We start from the raw sequence: 13,256 nt of genomic DNA, 5'->3' as shown, positions 1-13,256 counted from the left end.
CCTGCACACAAAGGACCTAGCCGGTTGCAGTGGGAGGGCCGGCCTAACCGTGGGAGAAAAGCACGGGATTTGGAAGTTAGAAAATGAGGAGTCCTAGTAGGGCCTGCACACAAAGGACCTGTGGTTGTAGTTGGAGAGCCGGCCTTACTGTGGGAGAAAAGCACAGAATCTGGAGGTGTCAAGGGACTTGGAGTGGAACCCTGGCTCAAACACTTACTAATAGTCTGACTTTAGCAAAGTCCCTTCTGCTCTCGGGGCTCCAGGTACTCACTATCAAGAGTATGGGATAGTAGAGGCTCATTACCACAGGTCTGGCACCTACTGGGGACGGAGGAACAATGGTGAGAATTCAAAGCACCAAAGGAGAAAAGGGAAGCGGCAGGATTCAGAGAGTCTTTGAAGACTTGCTTCTGCCTTCCCCTCCACAGGACAGCCTTTTAAATACTTGGACACGGCTTTTCTGTTCCCAAGTCTTCCCTAGGCCAAAGCTCCCGTTCTTTCCAATGATCCTCATATGCCCCAGACTCACGCCCAAAGGGACGTGTTGGATTTCTGACAAATAAAAACAGCCCTTGCCTTTAAGGCCTCCTGGCTTCTGACCGGCAGCATGGGCACGGACACCCCCCCGCACCCCCACCGTGCTGAGCTATCACTTCCCCCGCTGCCCGCTCTGAAGTGTAATTGTCAACTGGAAACACAACGGAACTGGTGAAGGATTTATTCATTATGCCTGAAAAGGCAAACCTTTGTTTAGGGTCTCTCGGTGGGTCCTGCTATACAATTGTTGGCCATTTTATTCCCATCCTAACATCTCTCAGGTCGATGCCCTCAGACCACAGCCAGATTAGCCGGATAACAATCAGCATGGGAGACAGTTTTCTCAGTCGGCTGAAGCCAGCGCACCGAGGGGGCCCCTCGCCTGGGAGCTGCTGACCGAGCACCATCGTCTGGGAGCGCCGCACAGGCGGCGTGGGGGAGGAAAGCCGGCTCAGCTTCAGGGTCCTTGGGGCCGTCGGATTTCCAGAATTCTACGGTGGACAACGCACGCCGGCGATCCGCACCATCTGATCCTCCGGTCTGGGCCACCGGAGACGTGGTCGACACAACAAAAGCTTCAGGCAGTCGTCTGGATGGCGTCAGCAGGCCCAGAGGAACGGCTCCTTCACCTCGAATCGCTTCAGGAAAAGCCGTCGGCCTTCTCTTCTAACGTGAAGCTGCCGTTCTGGACCAGCTGCAGATACTCTTTATGTAGTTTTTCCTGACTTTCAAAAAGTTTCTTTAGCTTCTTCGTCTGTCCTTTGCTGAGTTCTTTGCCTTCGACGTCGTGGGTGGGAAATCCCTGCAACGTTAAGAGCACACGGCTTTCAGAACCTTCCTCCACAATGGGCTAACTTAATACCCACTTGCCCTCTTTCTGCCCAGGTGCCTGACAGGGGCCGGTGTGAAAGGCAACGCCGTGCAGGGAGGGGAGGCCTCGGGGCGGGTCAGCTCTTGGCTGGCAGCTCTGACATTGGCCAACGGTCTATAAAGCGTCACCTGCCCGTGTGTTTGGGGGCCAGACTTGTAATTTTACTAGTTAGGGAACTCTCTGAGCAAGCCCCTCCTCCCAATGTGAGTCAACACTTTGTCTGCAACTTAAGAGAGTTAGCGTCGCCAAAGTTACAAACAATTCAGCGGCTTGCCCGGGGTCACACGGCCGGTGTGGCTCAGAGACGGGAACGAATCCCAGTCAAGAAGCTTTCCGTCCCTGTTCCACGTCGCCTCTCTCATTCCTGACCTGCCCGAGCCTTTCTCCCTTCATTTATCAAAGAAAAAGGGACCATCCACGTCTCTTCCTATAAAAGTCCACAGAGCGGCCTTTCATCTACAAAGATAGGCCCTGGGGATGGGGAAGGAGTTGAACGCCAGCCAACTGGCTAGAAAGTTAGAACCAGGGAAAGGCGGCAATATGGCAGCATCTGGAGGCTGGATGTTTTTGAAAAAGAAGACAGAATCAAGCTTTTGTTCGGGGAATATGGGAAATGCAGGTATCTGGGCTCCCACTGGGTCGGCCCGCCACGGTCTCTAAGAAGCCTGAGAAGGAAGGGCCAGTAATTCAGGTCCAGAGGGTGGGCTTGCTACCTGCGGGAGAGGCCCTGCTCCTATGGGGACCAGGAAGTTTTCTGAGCACCGCGGCAGGGAATCGGGGACAGGGAAAAAGGCAAAACACCAATGGCCCGAGTGGCGCGGGAGCGGGCCCCTCTTTGGCCCGGCCAAAGCTCGGCTGGTTCTTGAGCCTTCCCAGACTTAATGATTCCAGTCCCGGCTGTTTAGGAGAGATAAGATTGCTTACGTTCTCATCGAACTTGGAGTATTTATCACTCTCCGACAGAAACATCTTGCTGGGAGGAATCTTCATCTTGGAGAGTTTGGCCGCCTGGAACGCAAGGACCCGAGTCACCGCCAAGAATAGAATCCCAGGGTTTCCATGGAGATTATGCCAACAGAACACACGCCAGCGGCTACTTGGGTCAAAGGACCTGCAGACCGCCCCCTGGGCTGCTCCGGGGAAATGGGCCGAGCCTGGCAGCGGGAGGAGGAGCCCGGAGGGGCCACGGCAAGCGGCCTGTGCCCACCCCGGGCGGCCCTTCGGTTCCCTCTCCCCACGGGGTCACTCCACTTGAACAACTTACTTCCTGCTCCTGCTTCTTGCGAGCAGCTTCTTCTTTCTTCCTCCTCTTCTCTTCTTCAGCCTGGGGGGGCACAGGGAAGAGTCATGTTACTACATCACATTGTCCCCGGGGCCCCTCCCCGGGAGCAGGGCAGCCCCTCCTGTCTGGCCCGGCCTGGGCATCCTGCCGGCCCCGAGCACCTCCCGACTGTCCACCAGGGAGCAGGAAGGTGGACGCGGGGACGTGGCTGGGAGCGCTGGCACGGTTCCTGACGGCGGGCTCTGTCGTCATGAGATTCCATCTGTTGCCAACACTCAATGCTCCCTGAGCAGAAGCTTCACGAAGGGACTTAAAAGAGCATCAAAATGACTCATGAAAAGGCCCCACTGCCAATTCCCAGCTCCGCCTGGAGCACAAGAGGAAGGAGAGAGGCCTCCTGGGAGTTTCCTGCTTTGGAACACCAGAGACCCTCGGACAAGGAAGAGGAGGCTGCCCTGGGCCTCCCTGAGGCCCTACGACTCGGAGACAGAGGTTCAGGGGGAAGGGGAAGAAGGGGGCCTTCTCCAGGCCCGGTCAGTCTCTGCAGGACAGGAGACTTCCAGCTGGAGCTCGGTAGGACAAGGCCAGAGCGGGCTGCGAGCTTCCCAGCACCCCCCTCAGGAAAGGGTCCCTACGAGGAGTGGGCGCACCCCCTCTGTGCTGGGGGGGAGAAAACAGCTTTGTTTAACCTTCTCTGGGCAGGGAGGAGGCGAGGAGGAAGGAAGGGATTTTCCCTTTGAGCTCAGTGAAGGAAAAGGCAGGGGATGGGGAGGGAGGAGGGGGGAGGGAGAGGAGAGAGGAGAAAGCGAAGGGGAGGCAGGCCCGGAAGCTGCAGTCAGTCACATGACCTTACACTACAGTTAAAAGGGAACCAGAAGCCAGCCTCTGGCAGTCAGGGGCAGGGGCAGGATCTGAACTCAGGTCCTTGGTCTTGGCGAGCTCTATGACCAACCCGGGGTCCACAAGCACAGGAAGCCTGGCCAGGGATGAGGCGCCTGCGCTGGGGTGGCCGTGGCAACAGGAGGATATAGGAAGAGCTCTCAGGCTGGTCCAGGGGACGGGGAGCTGGTCAGTGTTCGAGGAGCTGCCCTCCTCCCAGGTCGGTGCGCCCAGGGAGCTCAGGGCCTCTGGCAGCAGCCTCCCTTTTGGGGAGCCCCCGCAGAAGCTTTTGTGGGTCCCTCCCTCCAATGACACGATGTCCCAGGCCCTGCCCGGGCCTGACTGAGCTGCGCCCTGTCCCCAGCCTGGGGCCGCCCCCTGGGAGACCCTCCCACGCACTGGAGTGATACAGCTGGTCAGGAGGGGACTAAAAAGGCCAAAGACCGCCCTTTAAGGCCTCATCCATTCCAGGAAATGGTTCCTGAGCCCGGTCCACTGTGGGGGTCGAGTGGGGGAAGGGCAGGTTCTGGAGACCCCTCCCACCCACACCAGGCAACAGCTCCTCTGGGGCCAGGGGCAGGATGGTCGGGCGGACCTGTCCACAAAACCCCCCATTTTCTGCACAGATACAATAACCACGTCCAAACTGCCCCCAAAGGGGGGTCCTGCACCTGCACCTCAGGGCCAGAGACCTTTACCCCCCGCAAGCTTCTTGGCTGGGAAGCGGCTGAGATGGAGCAGCCAAAGGCCGGCCCGGCCAAGGGCGTTTCCAGAGAGCCCAGAATTACGCTCCCAAGAGCGACGCGCTACCCGCTGGTGCCTTCATTTGACTTCGGAGCCAGAGGGGCTCGTTCCGGACAGTCTCCCCTCCCCCAGCTCTGACTGGGTCACTTTGCCCAAAGGCCGTTCCAGGCCCTCTTCTCTCCGCGGCTCCTGCTTCCCAGACAAGACACCCCGCCCACGTCTTCCAACAGAAATCCCGCCGGAGCCCCTCCCCTCTTCCAGGTGTCACAAACCAACCTTTTTCTTGTCTTCTCTCTCCTTTAGGAGGGTGTCTCTGTCCACCAGCTTGACCACGGTCGGGAGGCCTGCAAAGGTCACAGGTCACCACAGCAGCCTCGGCGCTCTCCTCCCCCCTCCCAAAGGGGCTCTGAGTGAGCAGTCTGAGGAGGAAACACCCCCGAGGCGGCAGCAGGGCCGCCACCATCAGGGAATCCGCTACAGAGAGTTCCCAGCAGCACCTTCTGCCCCGCTCACCTTCGTGGTCTTCCAGGCGCACCCCGAGCTCGGGGAGGACGTCATCACGGAGGGCGTCGCTGAGCTGCAGCACCTCGGAGACTGGGAGACAGAAAGCACAGGGTCGGGGTCGGTGCCGGGGGGACCGAGCGACCGCCTTCGCCCGCCCGCCCTCCATCCCTCCGTCCCTCCGGGGCTGCTCAGCCACTTTCTTTGGCCCCACGGGGCCGGCGCCAATCTGCACCCTCTGAGGAGGGACTGGAGGCTGGGGGAGACTCAGAGTCTGAAAGAGCCGAGCCTGAGGAGGGGAGCCTCGTCTTGTCACAGAGAAAACGCCCGTCACCCCCTGGCCGGGAAGCTGAGCCAGCCCCGCCACAACCCGCCTCCCGGGCACTTTCCCAGGGCTCCCCAAAGGCCGGGACAAGGGGGGAGCTGCCCCTCCTCCGTCCCTCCCCTGCCCTCCTTTGTGTCCTGGCCTCCGGAGGCCTGCCGTCTCCCACCAGCCCAAAGCGCCTCCGACCCGTCTCCCTCCTGCAGAGATGTGGGCCGCGCCAGGCCCGGAGCAGCTCCCCTGGGAGCCTGGGCTCTGTCCCACCGGCGCTCAGAGAGGCCTTTTCCGCCCCCGCCGGCTCTGGCGCCCACTTCCGTGCCCCTGCCCAGAGGGAGCCTTCCCAGACCCCTCAGGGGCACGCACTAAGCCCCCTGACCCTCGGCCGCTCCCCAGGATTCTCTGTAGCAGGAAGGGGGCGCTTTAGCCAGGCTAACCTGGGGTTCTCTACCAGTCTTCCTACCAGGAGCCTGCCCACAGAAATGGGGGCTGCCAAAGGGCGCCAGGCCCCCCAAGAGGAGCCGGCTCCGGGCACAGCCACGGCCTTCGGCCCCGGCAGGACGTCCAGTCAAGGTCACCGCTACCGAGGCACTCCAGGCGTGGCCCACGAGCACCCAGAGGAGGAACAAATGGATCTCCCCCCACGGCCCTGGTGCCCGCTTGCAACGAGAAGCCCCCAGGCTTGAGTCCGGTTCTGGGCACTTGCTTTGCAAAGTCACAAAGGAGGCAGTGTCAGAGACGGCCAGGACGGGGAAGGGCCGGGGCCCTCCCACAGGCGCTGTCCGGCAGGGGCGAGCGGGACTGAGCTCGGGAGACTTTGGGCGGTCTCCCACCGGATTTGGAGACGACCAAGGGGAGAGCAGAGGAGACCCCAGAAGTGAGCCATGGGGGCCACCCCCCCCCGGGGGATCTCAGGGAGCAGACTCTGAAGGTTCAAAGGGAAGCCATCTCAGCGAAGGAGAGGGAGCACCGTCTAAAAGGGGAAGGTGTAGATGCCCAGGAAGCTCCTCATCCAACCTGGAGGACAGAGCCAGCCGACAGCATGGCTTCCTACTGGCCCGTACAGTGGGCAGGGAAGGAGGGAGCAATGGTGTCTGCGGGCACCTCAAACAAGGGCACAGACGTGTCTGCTCAGCAAGCACCTACTGTGTGCCAGGCACCGGGAGCGGAGCCAGACAGACCCTGCCCTTGTGGAGACTCTGCTCTCCTGGAGGAAGCTCTTGCTAGGAAGGAACAGCAAGGGCTCCTAAGGAGTGGCCATCATGCCACCGTCCGCTTGGTCCCAGGTGGGCAGGACCGCCATTCTCTGGGTCCCAGGTGGGCAGGACTGCCATTCTCTGGGTCCCGGGCGGGCAGGACCGCCATGCCGCCATTCTGCAGGACCGCCATTCTCTGGGTCCCGGGCGGGCAGGACCGCCATGCCGCCATTCTCTGGGTCCCAGGTGGGCAGACTGCATTCTCTGGGTCTCCGGCACAGGCAAGACCGCCATGCCGCCATTCTCTGGGTCCCTGGCACGGGCACCTTCAGCAGATCCCGGGGGACACGACGAGGGCTTGGGAACAGAGACGGGCAGAGGCCCGGATTCCTGAAGCAGAGGACTCGGAGGCCGCAGACTGAGTGGCCCAAGCGGCCCCTCTCCCTTCCTATTGTCCTTGGCCCGGCCTGTCAGCACCAGCCCCAGGGGAGGCAGAGGGCCGGCAGCCCTTCCTGTCCTGGGCATCCCGGCCGGGTGCAGTGAGGTTGGCCCGGACCAGGGCCCGAGAAGCCAGAAGGAAAGGCCCGCGCGCCCTCAGCAGGATCAGGCGATGGCGGAGCTCCGGCTCCAGGAGGTTCTTGGGCCCCACTTCCCAGTTCATTTCGAGACCCACCGTCTGCGCCTGGGACCGAGGCCGTTAACGGTTCAGCCGTGTTTCAGAGACAGAGAACGGGGCTGCAACGGGACTGGGCCGGGCGGGCCCTTCGCCAAGGGAAGGTCCCCGGGATATTCGCCCTCAGCAAAAAGAGTCTGTGGGCACGGAGCTTCCTCCCCTCCCCCCGTTCCCAGCTTGGGGGCACCAGGCTCTCCCTGCCAGCCCAGGGCCGCGATGGGAAGGTGGTGGCAAGCCCCTCCCCCGGAAACAGGGCTTGGCCATCAGTGGGAGCTCGTCACCTTCCGAGGGAGCCCAGGGATCTGGTCCCGTGCCAGAGCGGCGGCCCCCAAGCCCGGGATTCTCTCAATCCAGACTCCCCCCCGAGCTCTGTCCCGAGCACCGGGATGGGACCACACATGCTGGAGGCGCCACAAACTCCATGGAAACAAGATCTTCCCCTCCCACCTCCCTGCCTTTGCCCGAGCCGTGCCCTGTGTCTGAACCCTCCTCCTCCAGAGGCTCACAAGGCTGGAGAGGCCTGAAAGTCACTGAGTCTAAGCCCCATTTTAGAGATGAACAAATGGAGGCCTAGAGGAATAAAGCAGCTCGTGGTCACCCAGAAGCGTCTGATGTGGGAATTCTGGGGCCCTGGGATGCTACAGTATCTCCAGGCACGCCAGGTAAACAGCAGGTGCTCAGTAAATGCTCAGAGACTGCCCGGCTTGGCAGATCAGCTCTGCTCTTCCCAACCCTCCAAGCTATGACTGGGAATCAGAACAGTTCACTCAGAAATGTCCAGGACGCACCCAGGAGAAATCCCAGCAGAGCCTCCCCCGGGGAGTCCCCGGCGCCCCCACCTTTCTTCTCGCGGGCAATCCTGCGCACTCCCTCTCTGAAGTCCGAGAGCACCTGCAGGTAGGGCATCACGGTCGCCTCGAGCTGCAGGAAACACCGTCCAAAGATGAAGGGGGGGAGTGTTTTTGTGCCAAACCCTATGCTCGACACTACAAATATCCCTTATTTGATCCTCACAACAGCCCTAAGAGGTGCTATGATCCCACTTTACAGTCAGAGAAACTGAGGCAGTTGTTCAATGATTTGCTCAGGGTCATCCGGCTGGTCAGTCCAACACCAGATTTGCACTCGGGACTCCGGCCCACCCTGACTCTATCAGTGACCCCCGGCCGCCTCATTCACACCAGCTTTGGGGTCTAGGCCCTCAGCCCCGGGAGCCCCCCTGCAGTGGGCAGGACCTTGGACAGTGGCCGGGCCAGCTTCAGTCACTGAGCGGAGAGAACCTTTCAGGGTCAGGCCTGAGCGGCGCCTCCGGCCCTCCCCTGACACGCTTCCCGCAGGTGCCCAGGCTGGGGCCAAGCCTACAGCGGGCCCCCGAGCCCCCGGCCCAGCTCCCAGGGCGGCACTCGTGGTCGTAAAGACCAAGGCCGGTCCTTCTGGAGGCCCCGGGCCCCTCGGGAGCCGCCAGCACTGAAACGGGCCCGGAATGATTCCTCCCAACAGGCCACGGACAAGCCGGCCACGGCACGGGCCACGGACACCCCCAGCTCCTACTCACGTTCATGCTGGAGCCACTCCCCCCGACTGGAAAGCCGAGCGTCTCCTCGCTCTCGATGACGCCGAAGACCTGGGACGGGATGAAGGCGTCACGAGCGGCCGCGTGGAGCCTCCTGAGCCCCCGGCCCCCTGCACACGCGGGCCCTCCCCATCCCTCGCCTCCCCTCTTGGGCACGGGCTCGTCCAGTCCGGACCCCGGCGCTTCACCGAGCCCGGAGCAGGCGCAGATGGGAGGGGAGGGAGGGGCAGGGGGCCCACCTTCAGCATGTGGGTGAGGTAGGCGCCGATGCTGGCCAGCAGGCCGCGGTTGGGCAGCTTGCGGGCGGCCTTCCGAGCCGCGATGTAGAGATTGCTCTGGCCCACCAGGGAGCGCATCTCCTCCAGGACCGTGCGCGTGTCCACGTTGTCGCAGAGGGCTTCGTGAACCGCCGCCCTCTTGTCGTAAAACCTGGTGAGGAGGGAGAAGAGGCGATGGCTGCTCGGGGCGGAGCGGGATGGGCGCGGCCCTTTGGGAGCAAGGGGCCCAGCCCTGTCCGCCAGGGACTCAGCCAAGAGGGCCCGGAGGGCCGCCGAGATGCTCCGGCTCTGCCCCGGGCCCAGCAGGGAGGGCCATCAGCCCTGCCAAAGGCTCCGGGCACAAGCTGCCACGGACGGAAGGAGGGGCAGGGGAAAAATAGGGTCGTTTGGCCCATGATGCAAAGAGGCCACGAGGGAGCCAGCGAGTGAGAGCGGGGGCAGAGAGACCACCTTTGGGAGGTGCGAGAGCTGCGCCGAGGGAGCCCCCACCCCCTCCCCCCTCCCCCACAGGCTTCTCACATTCTGTTCAGCTCGAGCTCGGGCCCTTCCCACTTCTCAAACTGGCCGGCGGCGTCGGCGGGGGTGCGCAGGACGTCCTTCACATTCAAGAAAAACTCCTGGGGAAACAGCGGCCACGCGCCTTGTAGCTGCGGCCCCCAGAGGCCTCTGGATCCCGGGACCCCCGAGCCCCCGGGACGCTCCAGGAGCAGTGCTCACGCGGTGACCGCTCCCCGCCCTCTCAGACCCCCCAGGCAGAGCCCCCCGGGGGCGCAGGGGCTCACTCACGTTCATGAACCGCTCGTACTGGATGGCCGACTCCATGGTGTTGCTGGAGTAATCGAGCGTGTCCTTCCAGGAGTGCATGAGGAAGGCCAGGCGCAGCTGCCGCGCTGTCACAGACACGGGCGGCGTTAGAGCGCGGGGGAAAGGCGGAAAAGCCCGGGACTGGGAGCGCTGGACGGGGGGAGGGGCCCTCTGAGCTGGGAGGGGAGACCGCGCACACCCACCGAGGGACAAACACTCGGTACAGGACAGACCTGGGGTCATCGGGCCGCGGGGGAGGGGCAGGACCAGCAGGCGTCGGGCCCCGAGCCTTCCCCAGGGCCCCCAGCGGGTGCTGGGGATCCCAGAGGTGGGGGGGAGGGGCAGCCTGGTCAGACCCATTCCTCTGATGGCTGGGGGCAACTGCGTGGTCTAGGGGGAGGGGCCACGTGGTGGGGACAGCCGTGGGATAAGGGTCAGCGGTGGGGGGGAGGGTCCGTGCCACGCGGTGGTGACTGGAGATGCGGGAACGAAGGGGACAGACGGGCGCTTGTGCCCGAGAGGAAGGCTCGGCCCCAGGGCCCCCAACAGCAGGGCAGGGAAGGAGGGGCCTGGGGGCTGCGCCAGGGCCAGAGTGCCAGTGGGGGAGGGGGCCAGCGGCCATACCCGAATGCTGCTTCAGGGCGTCCTTGATGGTGATGAAGTTCTTCAGGGACTTGGACATTTTGCAGCCCGCGATGGTCAGGTGACCCGTGTGAAGGAAGTAGCGGACCCAGCAGTCATTGTCAAAGTAGGCCTGCGTCCGGGAGGCAGAGGCTCAGGGGGGGCCAGGCCCGGGACGACCGGAAGCGGCGGGAGCCGCGGGCCCCAGGACCCCCCCCCTCCCCCCGCCCGAGCCGGCCGCTCACCTCTGACTGAGCCAACTCGTTGTCATGGTGCGGGAACCTGAGGTCGAACCCTCCCCCGTGGATGTCCATCGAAGGCCCCAGGACGGTCCCGGCCATGGCGGAACACTCGATGTGCCAGCCCGGGCGGCCCTGGGGGACCAGCACCGCTCCCGGTTAGAGGCCCCTCCCTCACAGAACCCACGAGCCCGGCTGTCCGGGGCCAGCCCAGACCCGAGGGGGTCGACGGCAGCGTCGCGGGGGAGCCGCAGGCCCCATCGGGGCTTTCTTGGCCTGCGGTCCCCTGCTGGGAAGCGTCTGAGGCCGGACCCGGGAGCCCACCCGCTGCGGCACAGAGTGGCCCCTGTGGTACTGCCCGGGCGTGCACGTGGCAGGGCAGGGGACAATTTGGAAGTTGGAATTTAAAAAATGAATGTTAAAATCGAACATAATTAATCCCAGCTCCGATTACGTGCTCAAAACCTTCACCTTCGTTTTCTTAAGCGTGTGCCCGTGTGCCCCAGAGCGCCTGATTGGCCCTCCCCCGGGGACCCGGTCTCTGAGGGTCCCACCCCCCCCCGCGGGGTCCGGCTTACCTTCCCCCAGGGACACTCCCAGGACGGCTCCCCGGGCTTGGAGGCCTTCCAGAGCGCAAAGTCGTTGGGCGAGCGCTTCTCACTTAGGCGCTCCGCGGAGATGCTCAGGTCTCCTGCGAATGCAGAGGGGCCACGGCTGCTTACGGGGGCCGGCCCCGAGCTCTGGGACTCCCAGGGGTCCCGGGGCTGCTCCGGCGCAGGACAGGAAGGTGGCCCCAGTCGCCGGAAGCGGTCTCCGGGTAACCGAGCGACCACTCTGCCTTGTGCGGGGGCCGGCCCCGGACGCTCCCCTTACGGGCCTCGTTCGGGGTTGGGGAATGGCCGCGGGGACCCGAGGCCCACTGGGGCTGGGGGTGGGGCAGGCCAAGATCAAGGTTAGGTCGTCATAGCAACGTGATTCTTGGGGTGAACGAGGTGTGCAGGGAGTGAGTGAGAGGATGGAGGGGACGGTCGGAAGAAGGGAGGCCACAAGGGCCGTGCAGTGCTGTCCAAGGGCCCCAAGGAGCATCGGGCCTGCAAGCAAGGGGCCAGTCTCCACCCGGTAGCTCAGGGACCTTTCCCAAAGGACCGAACTGAGAGCTGGACCTCAGAGCCGGCCCGACCCCTAGGGCAGAGGCGGCCCAAGAACCAGGCCGGGCGCAGCCACCGAGGGCCCGCCTATGGACACCCACACCGGCCTCCAAAGTGACAGACGAGGGAGACCCTCCTGGGACTGTGGGAAGGCCTGGGGAGCCGGCCCAGGACCGGGAGGAGTTCCACAAGGAGCCCACTGCGGCCCGAGAGCCCTTTCTCAGGGACGTGGGTCCCGCCCAGGGAGAGAGGTCCCGAGCAGCCCCAAAACACCGGCCCAACGGCGCCCTCGTGTGGCGCTGAGCCGCAGCACAGCCGGTCCAGCCCAGCCTGGATGCCCTGCTGGAGGGGGGAGGGGCCAGGCTGAGGCGAGTCAGGGAGGAGACTCTCTCAGGCCCCGCCCACAGAGGTCAAAGCCTCCCTCAGAAGGAGGGGCGGCCGGGGTGTTGCTGCCTTAGGAAAAATTGACCTAAAGAACCCCCAAAATACGGGGGCTCGTGTGGGCCGAGGCAAAGGGAAGGAAGCAAGGAGAGCAGAGTCGCTGACAGTGTGGAGGACCCTGGCCCTCGGGGGCAGCCGGGCCTGGCTCAGATACTGAGACCAACCGGACGGGTTTGGGGGGGGGGGGGCCGGCCTGCTGCTGACTACCCTGAGCACCGTGGGCCGGACCCACGTGGAGTCACCGTCCCAAGGAATGCTGGCCCGCCCTTCTGGTCACCCTGGAGGCCTTTGCACCACCCGGGCCAGCTGAGGCTGAAATGCCAGGCACCGAGTCTAGGCCCACGGGCTCTTTTCCACCATCTGCCCAGCCGCCCGGCCCCCAGTACTCCAGGGACGCCCCCTCCCGGCACAGCCCGTGGTCTCCCGGCGCAGGGACGCCCCCCAGAGGACGGCCTTCCCACCTTCTCCCTCCTGCAGGGCCTTCTGATCCCCGACGGCTTCCGGCACCAGCTTGGCGTAGGAGTGTCTCTCGCTCGAGTCAAACTTGACCGTATCAAAATAGACGGAGCCATTGGACACGTACCTGGGAACCAAGGGAACAAAGCTCGGGTTCGGCAATCTCACCAAAGCAGCGTGTGCGGCGACGCCGGGTTCGAGTCCTGCCTCGGACGACCATCTACCCAAATGATCGTGGGCAGGCTCAGTTCCTGCAGCTACGGACCACCAGCATGACGCTGCTTGGGGTGCAGTGAGTCCTCCCCAACCTGAACCTCGGGGCCCACATGGGGCCGACTTCAGTCTCTTGCCGCTTTCCTCGACCATCCTCCTCCTTAGGGCCTAACCAACTCCTAACGTTATTCTCCCGGCAGAAGGTTATTCTTGGCTAGAAAAACAGGGTCAGTGACAAAATTACGAAAGAACAATTTCTTAAAGAAACCGTTGTTAGGCAGGCATTCAGATCTTCACAAATGGTTTGTGTCACCGAGTGACAAAGGACGCCAACGTCGAAGATCTTCTACACTTAGAAACGTTCATAACCAGCAGTTACGAGATAACCGAGGAATCTTCCCGCCAAATGCACGTATAACCTCGATACGCAAGTTGCAGAAACCAACGTTTTTCAGTCTGATCGGAATCAGTTCTTGGAGCT

At 63.2% G+C, this 13,256-nt stretch overlaps 2 protein-coding genes across 3 annotated transcripts in view; one reads left to right on the top strand and one right to left on the bottom strand.

The window, feature by feature from the left end:
* Positions 1-702: 702 nt before the first annotated feature.
* Positions 703-13,256, bottom strand: part of CARS1 (cysteinyl-tRNA synthetase 1) — a 37,153-nt gene continuing 24,599 nt past the window's right edge. For both annotated transcript variants that reach the window (XM_051966008.1, XM_051966009.1), the window contains 14 exons: positions 12,568-12,689; positions 11,096-11,208; positions 10,524-10,652; positions 10,282-10,411; positions 9,640-9,743; positions 9,373-9,470; positions 8,815-9,004; positions 8,558-8,626; positions 7,842-7,923; positions 4,827-4,907; positions 4,590-4,657; positions 2,673-2,732; positions 2,333-2,416; positions 703-1,339 (listed from right to left, as the gene is read on the bottom strand). In XM_051966008.1, the coding sequence (XP_051821968.1) occupies positions 1,178-1,339; positions 2,333-2,416; positions 2,673-2,732; positions 4,590-4,657; positions 4,827-4,907; positions 7,842-7,923; positions 8,558-8,626; positions 8,815-9,004; positions 9,373-9,470; positions 9,640-9,743; positions 10,282-10,411; positions 10,524-10,652; positions 11,096-11,208; positions 12,568-12,689 (1,492 nt within the window). In that variant the 3' untranslated portion in view covers positions 703-1,177. The remainder of the gene's footprint in view (positions 1,340-2,332; positions 2,417-2,672; positions 2,733-4,589; positions 4,658-4,826; positions 4,908-7,841; positions 7,924-8,557; positions 8,627-8,814; positions 9,005-9,372; positions 9,471-9,639; positions 9,744-10,281; positions 10,412-10,523; positions 10,653-11,095; positions 11,209-12,567; positions 12,690-13,256) is intronic.
* Positions 4,914-6,872, top strand: LOC127540986 (uncharacterized). The gene is made up of 2 exons (XM_051966014.1): positions 4,914-6,419; positions 6,451-6,872. The coding sequence occupies exons 1-2, from the start codon at positions 6,176-6,178 to the stop codon at positions 6,870-6,872; spliced, it is 666 nt and encodes a 221-aa protein (XP_051821974.1). The 5' UTR covers positions 4,914-6,175.

This window comes from Antechinus flavipes, chromosome 6, assembly GCF_016432865.1.
Source record: "Antechinus flavipes isolate AdamAnt ecotype Samford, QLD, Australia chromosome 6, AdamAnt_v2, whole genome shotgun sequence".
In the NCBI taxonomy this organism is placed as follows: Eukaryota; Metazoa; Chordata; class Mammalia; order Dasyuromorphia; family Dasyuridae; genus Antechinus; species Antechinus flavipes.
Note: the sequence above shows the minus strand (reverse complement) of the source record. Positions and strands in the feature narration are given on the sequence as shown.

Bases quoted from the DNA above. Each gene is read 5' to 3' on its own strand.
- LOC127540986 (XM_051966014.1), top strand. From the start codon at position 6,176: ATGGCTTCCTACTGGCCCGTACAGTGGGCAGGGAAGGAGGGAGCAATG. The intron at 6,420-6,450 runs GTGGGCAGGACC...TCTGGGTCCCAG, and splicing joins CACCGTCCGCTTGGTCCCAG to GTGGGCAGGACTGCCATTCT.